The sequence below is a fragment of the Eumetopias jubatus genome, unplaced genomic scaffold, assembly GCF_037043125.1.
Source record: "Eumetopias jubatus isolate StellerSeaLion01/CBP00866 unplaced genomic scaffold, mEumJub1_p1.0 scaffold_13, whole genome shotgun sequence".
NCBI lineage: Eukaryota > Metazoa > Chordata > Mammalia > Carnivora > Otariidae > Eumetopias > Eumetopias jubatus.
Window position 1 is genome coordinate 4,712,164 of NW_028274819.1, and position 14,438 is coordinate 4,726,601.

Sequence of the window (14,438 nt, forward strand, 5' to 3'; positions counted from 1 at the left end):
CATCAGCAAAATGTAGGATTTTAAAACCTTTAGTGCTTAGAAAACTGTCAACTTCAAGAATGCCAGATTATACCTGTCCTCAACCTTCATGTCTCGTACAATTATGCTCTATGCCCAAATAAGCTCGGTTCCATTTTTTAAAAAATCAAGTTTACAGTCACACAAGAGAACTTACATCTTCTTCTTGCGATGGATGAACTATTTCCACAAGTCTCTGGATAATTTGCTCCTCATTTAACCACTGTAAAACACATTGTAGAGGTAATCATAGCAATGCGTGGCTCTTGTTCAAGCCCCAATGAAGATTAACATACTTGGAAATATCCATCACATTTTAAGTAGAATGTTACAGGTTTCTCTGGACTTTGAACACTACAGGAAATTAAAAGTCCCCCAGGGAAAATGCCAGTGAATATATTATTTAAACAGCAGCCAACAGTACCAACTATGCCCCAAATTACAATTCCCACATACAAAAATTCTAACATCAGCTTCTTAGCCACAGGGTAATTCTCAGACACTAAGCACTAAAAGGGTCTGTATTTTGTTTGGGGCGTGCACGCACCTGTGCGTATTTTCTAAAAGACAGTGTTCACCTAAGACAGCGTCAGAGGGGCGCTTGGGTGATTCAGTGGGTTAAGCATCCAGATTAGGGCTCTCGTCAGGATCTCAGGGTCAGGCTCTGCCCTCCGGAAAGTCGGCTTGAGATCCTCTCTCTCCCTCTGCCCCTCCCCACTCCCACGCCTGCGTGTGCTCTCTCTCTCAAATAAATAAATAAATCTTAAAAAAAAAAAAAAAAAGAGCTTCAGAAAGACTGAGAAAAACAGTATTTCGTATCAAGCTTCTGGGTTAAAACATGATGAACTTTTAGACGCCAAAATCAAAACAGCCACAGGAAACATGGGGGGCAGGGCACCGTAGCAGGAGAGTTCATCTGCCGGGTCACGAGTTAGTAAGTTAGTAAGGAGCTAGTATCCTGCCTAGGACAAGCTCTTTCTCATCTACATGTGAAGTACTGCCGTAAATGAAAACAGGAAGAGAAGAATAAGGGAGAATAAATTAAGTATCAGCTAGTAGACTGTTAGGCAGGAACAGAGGCAACATAATAAACAAGGCACTTACAACCAAGAAAGGACACAAAAACAAAAACAACCTCAAAACAAAACCCAAAGGTTAAAGGGAAACCGGGGGGGGGGGGGGGGGGGGGCGCGGATGGCGGATGCATGGGGCTGGGTGGCAAGAAATCAAACACAATTTGCTAAGGGCACAGCTGCCTGCTCCTTAAAGAGAAAAGGTGCCCAAGGAAAATGCAAACAAAGCTACTAGAGGGCACAAAGCTAGAGGTCCAACTTTACACTTTAAGATCAGTTTCAAAATGGGCACATGAATCACCCTCTTGGGGATCTTGCCAAAATGCAGATTTTGATTCAGTAGGGCAGAGGTGAGACCTGAGTCCTCAGGTGACACTTGAGGCCACACTTTAGTAGCAATGGGCAGGGGGGTCATGACCACCAAGGGAGAAGGAAGGAAACTCTGTGGGCTATGAAACGATCAGCCCCTCACTCCTACTGCCTCCGCAGCCATCAGTAACTCCCCCATGACGGGCACCCAAATCAGAGTTTCTAACTACCCTTCCCCCAACCTAAGCCTTTACTATCACTACATCCCTCCGGAAGTGCATCTATTCTTTAGAAATGGCCCCAAAATTCAACCCAGAAGTGACCAAAGGAATTCTAAGAAACTGTATTTAATAATTTCCCCCTAGAGCAATCCAAATGTAAAGGTGACCCCTCTCATTGCCCTCAACAATCTTTCCTAGAATCCTCAACATCTTCTGAGAAAAGATATTCACAAAAACACACCTAAAAGGAACTAGCACCCCAGTTTAGGGTCCCTTGCCACAGGCAACTCCAGGACATTCACTAGGTATCCTCAGCTGGTGTCCTCACAATGACCACGGTTCTCAAGAGACTTCTGCTTGGTTCTACAGACCCAGCCCTGACCCCATCCCCCTTACACAAACACATGCCTGGGCATGCCTGCTCACCTCAGCAGAACATGCCTTTCCTGGAATACCACCTGACAGACCCTCCTGCCCCTCCTCTGGTTCTTGGAGTCTTTAATTAAAATCAGTATTTCCAATAAAACTAATTTCAAAGAAATGAGTAAGTGCTAGGGTTCGAGGCTGAGTATTAAGGATGGAGTGGGTTGGGGAAGGTTCTGGAAGAAGGCAGTGAAGAGAATGAGAGGAGGAGACAGAAGACAAGAAGGGGCAAAGATAAGAGCCCGTGAGAAACCTCATCTTCCAGTTACTCACACTCTCCCTCTTCCCACCCAAATTCCACTTAAGACAGCTCTTCAAGAGGAGCACGTATCCTAAAATAACCATCTACCAAAACTTTAAAATATGTGTGCTTTTGGAAATAAGCTCCATTCTCCTTCTCCTTCTATGATCCTAAACTACCCACAAGAGGAACGTTACCCTGAAGGCTGATTTCCTGGAAACACCCGAACCCATCCTTGCGGCCATGACCCTGTAGTGTAGTCACGCTCTCACGATCGATGCCTCACGGCATCCTCAGATGAGAGCTGTGACTCCCAGTCTTCTGCTCTTACCGCAAGACCAGCTTTAAACACATTTTCAACCCACTCCACTGCCCCACTCCCACTGAAAATCAAACCGGCAAAGGGTAAAGAACCCCTCACAAAGAAACATCCCAGGCACCTCCGGATGTGCACATCTCGAAAACGAATGCTGCAAAATGGTAATCTCTTCCTACACCTTGGAACCACCTTCCTTCCCCACCCTGCCCTCCTCCCCACCCCACCCCCAAGTTTCTCAGACAAGCTTCGCCTCCTCCCAACCCCCTGGAATCCCTCTCAACACCCAGCAGCCCTGTTGGCTCCTGGGCCACTCCCCACCCCAGGGCAGGAGTCCTAATTCTACTCACATTCAGCACATCTTGCCTGGGCTGCGGAGGCTCGATGCATGTCAGGAGCCTGAGCAACAAATCCATGATGGCCGAAGTTCCTATGTGCTTTATTATAAGGTCTACAAAATCACGTTTCTTCTTTAAGAAATCCACAATCTAGAGGAGAACAAACCAAAACTGAAAGACACGTAACTGGGGAACTATCAACTTTAGAATGTATTCCACCCTGACCCCTCAAACTGCCCCCTCTCAAATCCCACCACCATCTTAAGTGGAGGGAATGGCAAATGCTGAGTTAGTAATCAGATGTAAAATTGGAAAGCCTGCTAATTGTTAGAGTATGCAAAACCCTTAGGAAAAAAACTCCCAAATTACCACACATTTCCTCATATAAATACACCATAATAGAATCTTTTATTTCTGTTCACTTTCATTATTAATTTTCAAAGAATAACCTATAAAAAGCACGAGAATATACAATTAAACAGTTTATGGACATAAAGCAAGTCCATCAGACTACACTAAAATGCAGAATAAATATTCAAAATCCTAATTAGTCCCTATCAAGTAAGAAAAAAATTCAAAACATCAAGTGTTTTTAAGTCGGTCTAAGCGGCTAACTCACCTGCTACAGCAACATCACTTGTGGGTTTGAGGCCAGCTGTTCACCTGACCAGATTAACACAAGGAGGGTGAGTGGGGAAGAGATGGGCAGCTACACAGAAGGGACACGAGAAGTTACAACTGCCACCTGGGCTCTCTTCTGTGCAAGAAGAGGGAGAGCATTCTGTCCTGCACACCCTTGTGAGCCTTCTGTCTGTCTGCACCAAGTGTCTCTTCAAAAGTCCCAGAAGCAGCGCGGCCAGTGTGGCAGCAGCGAAGTCTGGTTCACCAAACTCCCTCAGAAGCCCTCGAGGTAGGGTTGCCCCACTCAGCGTTCTAGACAAGGAAACCAAGGCGCAGGCCAGTTAAGTATCTTGCTAGAGCCAAACCGTGGCTGCCCTGAGGTTTAAACTTAGATCTGTATGCCACAAAAGCCACAAATCCTGCCATTATCCCACGTGAAAAAGTCGATGAGCCAGAGAGGACAAAAACTGCTTCATGCTATCTGGTGCAAATGGGAGGTGCAACCATCCCAGGCTGCTCCTCTGAACAGGGAGGTTAAACGTCACAATATAAACCTTCAAGAAGTTAGATACAATTACTCCACTCACAACTGAGTCACACAGTAGTTTTTAAAAGCACAGCAGAGTAGGAAAGAGGAAAGAGTCAGACGTGACCAAAATACCGCATGCTTCAGTGGCAAAAGTACCAGCTCAGGAGCCCAAAGGCACAAACTGTAGCCAGTGCTGTGGACAGCACAGCAAGGACAGCAAGATGTCCTCGATGGAGGGTGACACCTGAGATGCTACCCTCCCCGACACTGAAGGGACCCCATGGCTGGGCGGCCTGGGCCGTGCACTGACGAACGACTGCAGCAGGTAAGCCAGGCTGAGCCTCCAGTTCCCTCGTTACCTGCAGCTGCATGCATCCTCACGAACATCTCATGGGATGGCAAACCTTCAACTACACTCTCAATTCTCAAACGGAGAGAGAGGTGTTAGGTTTGACCTTTTCCTAGAGCTAGAAGAGTGAGGGTGACTGAATCCTCTCATTCTCATTCCAAGAGTCCTAAGCCAAGAAGCACAAGGAGCTAGCAGGCCCCTTTCTCAGCACTTCATCGGCAGATGCCATCACCCGGGCCCAGGCATGTCTGACCCAGAAGGCCAGCACAAACACTCAGTCCCGGAAAGCTTCAAGTATCCTCGCTTATATCAAAGGTATGGTGAGAACTGGAGCCCCTGAATTTGGGCTCCCCTAGAATGGAGTGAAGAGAAAAAGCATGATGAAGGTGGAAGGCCGATGTCAGGAACAGCCATCTGAAAGGACCAGCACCTCAGGCTGATGGGACGGTGTGCACTTGCTAGAATGCTCAGCAGTTACTGTTATTTCTCATCAGAAAGTGGAAGAGGGAAAGACAGCCTGTATTACAGTAATCATGATTTGGGGATTATTATCTAAGAAAAAAGAATCTCAATTTCAATACATTCAGGAGGATAATCCTGCCTAATTAAGAACATGAAAGAACAATCTTGTCTTTATAAAATAAAACATGCATCCACTTTGCCTTGGCAAAGGACAGACATACTGGGCCTAAAATAGCCCCATCCCTCCATGTCTTCTGATGGCAAGGACAGGTCACGGAGCCTGTTTTCCATCAGGGAGGAGGCCAGGCCCGGACGGTTGGAACAACTGCAGCCCTGGCATCACACCCTTGCTCGCTGCACTCTGGCAGGTCTGTTTGTACTTGGAAGCTCTCGTTGCTCCTTTGGGTGCCTGTTTCCAGAAGTGGATCATATCTCCTGGTAAGCACATCCTTCTACACACCAGTATCCACTAGAGCAGTGACTCTGAAATTTTAGTATGCATCAGAATCATCTAGAAGACTTATTAAAAATCCCAGATCGCTGGGCCCCACCCTCAGAGTGTCTGATTCATTAAGTGTGAGGTGGGGCTTACAAACTTGCATTTCTACTAAATTCTCAGGCGGTACTCATGCTGCTGGTCAAGAAACCATACTTTGAGAAGCACTGCACATACACTAGATCCTTGGAAAATCAATTTCCCAAGTGTATCTTGAATTGTTTAAGAACAAAACAGATGTGAGGGGTGGGAGAGGGGGAGGAGGAGGAGCGAGAGGGGACAGTTCCCTCCACAGTAAAGTAGGATTTTCTGCTCAGCACTACTGACAGGAACGGCAGTCTAAACAGAGACGTCTGGAGGCGCCTGGGTGGCTCAGTTGGGTAAGTGTCTGCCTTTGGCTCAGGTCATGATCTCAGGGTCATGGGATCAAGCCCCACTTGGGCTCCGTGCTCAGCGGGGAGTCTGTTTCTCCCTCTGCCCCTCCCCTAGCTCATGCTCGCGCTCTCCCTTGCTCTCTCTCTCTCAAATAAATAAATAAAACCTTAAAAAATAATAATAAAAGCACAGAGACATCTCAAGTTAAACACTTAAGTTTTTGAGTGGACTCAAAATAGAAAATAATCACCATTTGTATAAACTAATCATCAATTACATTTATGGAAAAGCTTGGTTCAAAGCCTCATTTGTGTTGTGCGCATCATTTGGGGAAAGAAAAAAAAAAAAAAACAAACAACTGTCGCTTCCCCAGAGTCACTACAACTCCACTCACACCTTCAACCACTCAGTCTGAGCCACGGCGCTACCTTCACAAATGGACACCCCACGTTCTCCTGCTTTTAACTATTTGTCAAAAGAGGAAACCAAAGTATACTACAACGCTGAGCTGTGAGGCACTTAGAAAAGAATATGTCAAGTTAGAATATGTTAAGTTATGAATGTGTAAGGCAGTGTTAAGTCAGTATATTTAAAATACACTCCTCTACAGAACCTGGACTTAAGGTACACTCAAGAACACAATTACTGGGGGATCATCTCAGGGGGATGATCAGCCCTAATACTTACCTTCTGGAAAATGGTATTTACCTGTTCTGGTTTTCTGCTGATAAGAATACTGAGCACCTTGCTGAAGAAACTGGCAAGTAGCGGGTTCAAGGGGGAGTCGTTTAGGAGGAAGCTATATAACCTCATGAGCAAGGACTCGTCTTCTCCCAGCCTATCGTTCATCTGGGAGACATCAGAAGTGAGCAACTCACAAGATATATTTGGGTACCTAGAAGAACAGGACACTTGTATCATCATCTGTGTTAACAGTTTCATTACAGAAAGTAAAACACAAATCAGAAAGGCTTCCTAAAATTCTGTGAAAAGTAACAAAATCACCTCTGGGAATTAGAAAACCATTTCAATCCATTCTGTCCAACCTCTAGATTAAAGTGAATTTTCTACTGTACCTAAAGACTTACTTCTAAAGCAGCTTTAACAGGATATACATTCCGCAACAAAACTAGAGCACACCTAGGGCTTGGGAGCCTGGGGAGGCGGCGCTGCAGGGCAGGGCGTGGGCCGCCTCCGGCCACAGCCATCATCAGCCCTCGGTGGCCTGCTCCAGCAGGAAGCTCCAGCAGGAAGCGGCAGAGCTTGGAGGACAACTGTGGGGGATGCTGGTTTCCAGAGAACTGCACTACGCACGGCACCTCATAAGTACTCAAGACACACTCAGGTTCCAAGACCGGCCACCTCTATTTTCACATGGGTTTCAAATGATACTAAAAAGCTGCTTTGGGGGTGCTTATCAAGTGTTTAGTCTATATTACACCTTAAGAGAACCAATGTTCTGACATAGGGAAGTGGAGAACAAGACATCAGCCTGAGTCACCCAAGTAGGAAAGCTATGTACAAAACCCAAGCTCTCCATGCCAGCCTGCCCAGGTCTTCCAGGGATCAGCCCACCGTCAGGGCTCACTGCTGTGGGACACAGACCTCTACCACTGACCCCACAGCTCTGGAAAGAGCTGCACCCCTACAGCATGCTTGCCTTTGACCCCCCAGAGCACTCTCTCTCTGAAAACCAGACAGCTAATCCATTTTCTCCATGCACTCCTTTTACCACAATTTCTCTTCTGTTTTCAACAGCAACAAATGCAGACTCCGAGGCCGGCCCACATGACACTCTCTGCCGCCCCCAAGTTCACTTCTCTGCTCTTTACTCCTCCCTGCCAAGCAGCCAGGATCCAGGACCAACTCATCATTTGGAGCAGCAAGTCAAAGGCCGGCTGGACAGGGAGGTGACAAAACAGCCACAAGTTGCTGTGGGACAGGAGAGAGGTGAGGACTGTCGTCTGGAACACAGACAACACCCCTCGAGGCATCCACGACAAGCAAGGGTGGCCTGCTGTGAGGTCCCTGGCTGGAGAGGCCGCAGCCCCGAGAGGGTCTGGTGTGAGGTCGGAAGATGGAACAATGGGAGAGTGTCCCCAAGTGAACCTTTGAGGGAGGAAGAGAACGGAAAAGAAAGACAACAGAACTGGCAGGTGTGTGGGCATGAAGAGCATATTATCAAATAGCTGTCTTCTGTGGCTCAAATTAAAGTCTTTCTTTCTTACTTTATGGAACATGTGGGCTCAATGATGCTGTAACAAAAAGCCGCCATTATGCCAGGGGCAGGATAATGCAGTGGGTGCAGGTGTGGCTTCTGGACTCACACCACTAGGTTCAGACTCTCTCTCTACCACTTACAAGCTGCACGACCTTGGACAAGTTACTTAACCTCCCTGGGCCTCAGTTCGCAGGTCTGCAAAATTAAGACAACAGCCTTTACCTCATGGGGAAGGATAACACAAAATATTGAGAAGGAGGCCCGGAATAAATGAAAGCTAGCTGTTTTTATTCCTCTTTATTTTCTACTTTATAAAACTTCCAAAATGCTGCTGTGGGGGGTGGGGGGTGCAGTGTCTTCAACTGCCCCGATTTGAAACTGCTGGCAAATAAAGCCCTGGCAAACCAATGCATAGGGTGTAGTCTCCAAATTCTGACACACGAGGTCCAGAACAGGGCATGGGCGTCTAAAACATTTTTTTCATGAATTGTTCCCATATTTTTCCACAGTGACTGAGACATAATTTAGATAAGAAGCACAAATATGGTGCCTGGGCACTATACATAATACTCAAGGTCCTGGTTATGGACAGGCTGGGGCTCCTCTCTCTCCCCTAAACATTAAACAAGCTTCTAAAGCACCCAAAGACACTCTCCATTTCACCCCGTGGCAAGGTGTCTCCCCCTCCCCCACTGCATGCTCTGATCTCAATTCCTTTGTGAGAACACAGAAGCCATCAGAAGAGAAGTGCACCCCAACCAGCATCTGGGCGTCTTCCTCCTCCCTATCCATAGAGCCAACTCCTAAAGCCGCCCCCCACCTGCCCTTCCGATCACACGGCCTCCCACCTACGGCATGTCCCTGGGTGGCCCACTCCCTCTGTCCGTCATTCCCCTCCGTACTGCGTGGCTCTCACCAGCACACAAACACCCCACTATCTCTCCCACCAGGGATAAAAACACCACCACACCTCTTCTGACTCCCATCTGCCTGCAACACCCACTTTCTCTCTCTGCTCCTTTTCCGGGAGACTCTTGAAAGAGCTGTCTCTGCTTTGTCCCCGGTTCTTCCTCAAAGGCGTTCCGGCCAGGCTTTCACCTCCACCACTGCAGAGAACCACACTGATGGGGCCAAGTGCTCTGTGCTGCAAACACGGGTGGTCACGTGGCCTGTCAAGGGCGGCCCCCAACCTGCTTGTCCCATCTTTCCTTCCTGAAGCCTGGCTTCCCTTGGCTTTCAGGGTGATAGCCCCTCCTGGTTCTCCTCCTCCCTGCAGCCCCTCTGCAGTCCCTCTGTAGGAACCTTGACCCAAGCAACAGCATCTTAGCTTTAGGACTTATTATACTACTTAAGGACCTATTCTCAAAGTTCTGCTAGTTCAAATTTCTGCTAAATTATTTAGAGCTGAGGTATCTGTCATTAAGATTAAAAAGGTTAGCGCAAAATGACAAATGTTTTAATACCTTGTATATGATCATTGACTTAGAACAGTGATGAGTTCAATCCATGTGTTTAACTAATACAAAGTTATGAGATTCACAAAATACAGCACTCTATCACCCAGACTCTATAAACACTAGTTTAAATTTCCTGAGATAACGACAGGTCAACCTTAACCCCAAAAAGCTTTCAGATCCCATCTGCAATACCCCTCTGTGTATCCAGCCGTGTGGTATCGTGTATCTTACGCACAGCTGGGGCTCCGTCCCGACCAAACTTCAGCAGAGAACTCAACTGCCCAGCATAAGTCATGCTCCCTCAAAATGGCACCATCCAAAAGGCTATGTGTCCAGGGAGGCACACCTGCCTCTCACAACCTCAAAGGCAGAACAAAAAAAGCACTGGCCAAGGCAATACTACAAAAGCCATGACTACTTTTTGGTAAGATAAGCACCTTCCCTAAGGTGTGGTGTGCCTATTCCTAGTTAAAGAGGTATGAGCTTCAATCAGCCGGTGAGGACACCAACCCCAGAAGGGTAAAAGCCCTCTGGCTCAAGTTCTCTAAGAGGGGAGTGAGACACCCCTTCAGGTGGGCTGGATGCAAAGCCCATAGCACATCGGCTCCTACCAGGATGAGCCCCATGAGAAGTCGCACCCACACGTCCTGGTTCACTGGGAAGAGAACTGCAAAACAGGAAAGTGTCTGTCTTCTGGGGATTGGGAGTACGCTAGTCTTCCTGCTACCAAATTCCTTTCCTCTTCTTTTTTAGGGCACTGAACTGAGTGGAGGCTGTCGCTAATGCTAGCTGCCAATCTTAATGGCCAGCAGAGAACGTAACTTCACCTCCTTGAAAGTCCAAGCCACCAGGAACCTGAAAGCATTAATAAGTTTTATTTCTTTGACAGCAAAATTCTCCCCACAAAGAAATAAAAAGATATCTGAAAAGAGGAAGATACTGGGGGAGAAAGGGCAAAGAATAATCTACCAAAAGCCTTAATTCTTCCTATTCCATTAAGTTTGTTTAATGAATAATCAATGACTTTTTGTTCCTGAATCTGTCCGATTTTCTGGGGAGGGAAAGAGTCAAACACTTCAATCAGAGCTGGATGTGGGAAGAGAGTTCACTGAAACCCCAGGACTCTGCATGCACGTGGAGTGCTCACAAACGGTTTCCAGGCACGTGCGGTCCAAGTGTCGGAAGAGACGGTGATGAAGGGTCCGCCGGGCACTACTGCTCTGCTCTGAACAGAGCAGACTAGTGCGGAGGAGGTAAACCCGCTACAGTGATCCAAGGGGCGAGCTACTTCAATTTAGCCACACTGATGTTCCCCAAGACCCACTCCCTTATCTTAACAAAAGTCAAAATTTCTTGTACCAATAACAGTCTTCATAACCCAAGCTCTGGCTTAGATGTGCCATGTGATCTGGGGCAGTCACATAATCTCTACCTTCCTCTTTGCAAAGAAGAGAAAATACTTACTTGAATCGTCTTACTATTTTCAGAAACTTCATCACTGTTTATAAAGCACTTTGCCCTTCCACAAAGCCTCCTGACTGCAATTTAGAATGCTCATTTTAAAAACCCTGTGATTTCACTGGACTCAGTTCTAGAACAGATTAAATGCTCCACTGAGTCTGTCACCCTTGACCATCTTGACACTCTAAATGGTCTACAACAGCCCTGGGGAATTGCCGGACAACACGAATAATATTCTACCCCCACTTCACTTCAGTCCCACCTTAAAGAGAAGATTGAATTTTCTTACTTGTATCTGATCTTTTCATCCATGTCTTGAGGTGGTTCTTCTATAATGAATGAGACTAAATCTTCGAGACATTCTGCTTTTAACAGAAACTCTATAAGTTTGCGGTTCTGAGCTTTACATTCCTGTAAAACATCTTCCTCATCCATTAACTCCTTCAGTGTTACATCTTCTCTTTCTAGAAGTGTGTCTATGTGGGATGATGAATGAAGATCAAATTTCCAAAACATGCTGGTCTAAACAAAATGCAGAGAGTATTTCAAATAAAATTTCAACTTCACATGTTAATTTTTCAAATTTCAACTGAGTTTTACAATCTAAAACGCCAACTTGAGTCACATAAGTAAAATAAGTGTCATATTGAACCTATAAAATGCTTTCTAAATAAGTAAAATCGGCAGGATTTTTCCTTCTCAGAAAATAGTTTTATTGATAACAAAAAATTTTGACTTAAAAATGCTGAAAGAATGCTTAAACTTGGGTTGATTTTAACCTACAACATTAACCCATCCACACTTTGTTAAGAATTTAACGCTGGGAGGGGCACCTGGGTGGCTCAGTCGGGTAAGTGTCCGACTCTTGATCTCTGCTCAGGTCTTGATCTCACGGCCATGAGTTTGAGCCCCAATACTTAAAAAAAAAAAGAATTTAATGCTGGGAAAGGAAGAAAGAAAACCCTTTCTTACAGCTGATGAACATTCTTACACAGAAGTAGTATCTTCAAGCAACAAATGACGAGCACTGTGACCTAAGTATTTAGCATTCTTCAGAATACTAAAGAATTAAATAAATCACTACCACAGACTAGCACTTTCAGCCACTGAGAGCAGTTTCGCAGCTGAAAGTCATAAAATGATAAAATCTGTGCCATTCTTAATAAAGAAACTAAACAACTGGAACCTAGTTCTTGACGAATGAGGGAAACCAACATCCTCAGTTATCAGGAAAACCATTGGACATTAACAGGGCCCCATATATATATTCTTTCCTCCTCTTCCTCCCACCCTTCCTCAACCAGTGAGAAGAGGAAGTTTGTTTTCTTCAAGTTACAGAGTTAAAGAGGGTCCTGACCAGTCACAACCGGAAACAGGAAGCACAGGAGTCACTATGTCATCTACAGCTGCCATGACAAGACACTTTCAAACGCCACTTTTGAGCAACACATGACAAGATGACAGCATCAAACAAAAGTCCTGATTAGGGACAGGACTAGTCACAAGTCACTCCTATCGTCAAAGATGCTCACTGCAGAACCCCTGACACAGGGTTTGGTAAGACACCTTCTGACTTCATGTAAGCCCCAAACCTACAGATCAACTGCAGCTTTACTATCCACCCAGTGTAGCGGCTCCTGTTACCATTATCACCAAAAAACATGTTAAAATCCACATGTGCTCATGTAAAATCCTGTGCTGGAAGAGCTTAGGTAGAAGGAAGCTGCAAAGGTGATAACCTATGTATAGCACACATACATTTTGAGAAGTATTTATTTTTGCTAAATCACCCATATTAGATCAGGAAGGAATATACCCTGATTTAGTATTTTCATGAACATCTGTTCAAAAAAATATTTTAAAAATTAGACATCATGAGGACAAATGTTATGTATACAGCTAGTCATACTGATCAATCCAGGAATAGAAGAAAGATGTGTGCCACGGCAGGTCACTCAAGAGCCTGTAGAAGTATATGCACTTCACCTGACTTCACTATTACGTATGTAATCAGAGTTTAAAAAATAAGCAGTTTTAAGGAATCTAAAAAAAAAAAAAAAAAGGACTCCTTAAGAGAACAAGTTTTAGGTAAGATTATGAAATATGGTGTTATAAAAGTTGTCCCTGCTTCAAAAAAAAACTTTGAATGTTTCAAAAGACACATATGGCAATATGTTAGCATCAAGTTAGCAGCAACAGGAAGACACAGTTAGGAATGAGAAGCTACTGTGACAGTTCACCTAAACCAGACTGGCAATGCCTCACTCCGGAGGAACCTGTACGTGGAAATGTCCGCCACAAACCTCAGTGGACGACACAAGTATAAGGCACAGCCATCTCTCTCCTCTTAACAAACAATTAGGCCACTAATTAGGTACACAAGACCTAGAACACGCTAAAAAAGCAGGGTCACAACTCCCAGCATGGTCAGCAACTGCCCACATGCTAGGCCTCTGGCCTTCAAGACCAGGAGCAGGCAGAGTGCTCCCTGGGAGGGTAACACTTTTGTTAGTGAAGGACAGAAACACATACTCCAAACACAAGAGCAATCTACTTCTACTTCCAAGGCAATTACTAAGGAAATAAGGGCAAAGGTGATATATCCCTAAAAAGAATGGAACTTTAGGGAAAAAGATGGTGGAAATAAAACCATAAATGATATTTTGGTTTTCAGATTATGGAAAATGGCAAACAAACAAAAGAGACGTTATTATGCCATTTTATCCTCATCAAACAAGGAGGGAAAAAAAGACACAAGGATAGCAAAAGATAACTCCAAAGGAGGAAAGAAAGGAGCTTTCCAAAGTAACACTGTCAGCATAGTCTCCAATGCTTCTGCTGGAGCAATGTGGCTCATTTATCTGGGAGTTTAAGACTGCAAATCCTAAAAACAGTACATGCTACCACTCCGCCTCCTCCTTGCTACTGAAGTGTACGAGGATGCAAACAGCTGTGTTCACACACAGACGCAACACACAAGTCACAGGCCATATTTGGATTCCATGCATATATTAACCTGCACAGTTTTTAGGGGTAGATGCAGGCACCCAGGACAGACAGTGGAGCTCCAGTTCAGCTCAAAGAACAAAAGCACCTTAATGAACTCCAAAAACCTCATCATCCATGTCAGTACACCTTGTCTTCAAAGTCAATCATGGAAATTTTGATTTCCATCAAAATTCATCCATCCTGGGATGTCTACAAATTGACAAAAGAGTTCATTTTCTTTTTTTTTTTTAACATTTAAAAAAAGATTTTATTTATCTATTTGTCAGAGAGAGAGAGAGAGCACAAGCAGGGGGAGCGGCAGAGGGAGAAGCAGGCTCCCCACTAAGCAGGGAGCCTGATGTGGGACTCCATCCCAAGACAGTGGGATCATGACCTGAGCCGAAGGCAGATGCTTAACTGACTGAGCCACCCAGGTGTCCCCATATTACTTATTTTAAATACTTTACCAAAGTCACTCACTGAAAAGCTACCAGGTGTATTCAAATACTTTCCCATGCTCCACCGACATCAGGTCAGACT

The 14,438-nt window shown here is 45.2% G+C and overlaps 1 protein-coding gene across 11 annotated transcripts in view; it reads right to left on the reverse strand.

The window, feature by feature from the left end:
* The window catches only part of PPP6R3 (protein phosphatase 6 regulatory subunit 3), a 140,182-nt gene that overhangs the window by 63,203 nt on the left and 62,541 nt on the right, over positions 1-14,438 (reverse strand). For all 11 annotated transcript variants that reach the window (XM_028118069.2, XM_028118067.2, XM_028118064.2 and 8 more), the window contains 4 exons: positions 11,200-11,432; positions 6,480-6,666; positions 2,952-3,089; positions 176-241 (listed from right to left, as the gene is read on the reverse strand). In XM_028118069.2, coding sequence (XP_027973870.1) covers positions 176-241; positions 2,952-3,089; positions 6,480-6,666; positions 11,200-11,426 — 618 coding nt within the window. In that variant the 5' untranslated portion in view covers positions 11,427-11,432. The remainder of the gene's footprint in view (positions 1-175; positions 242-2,951; positions 3,090-6,479; positions 6,667-11,199; positions 11,433-14,438) is intronic.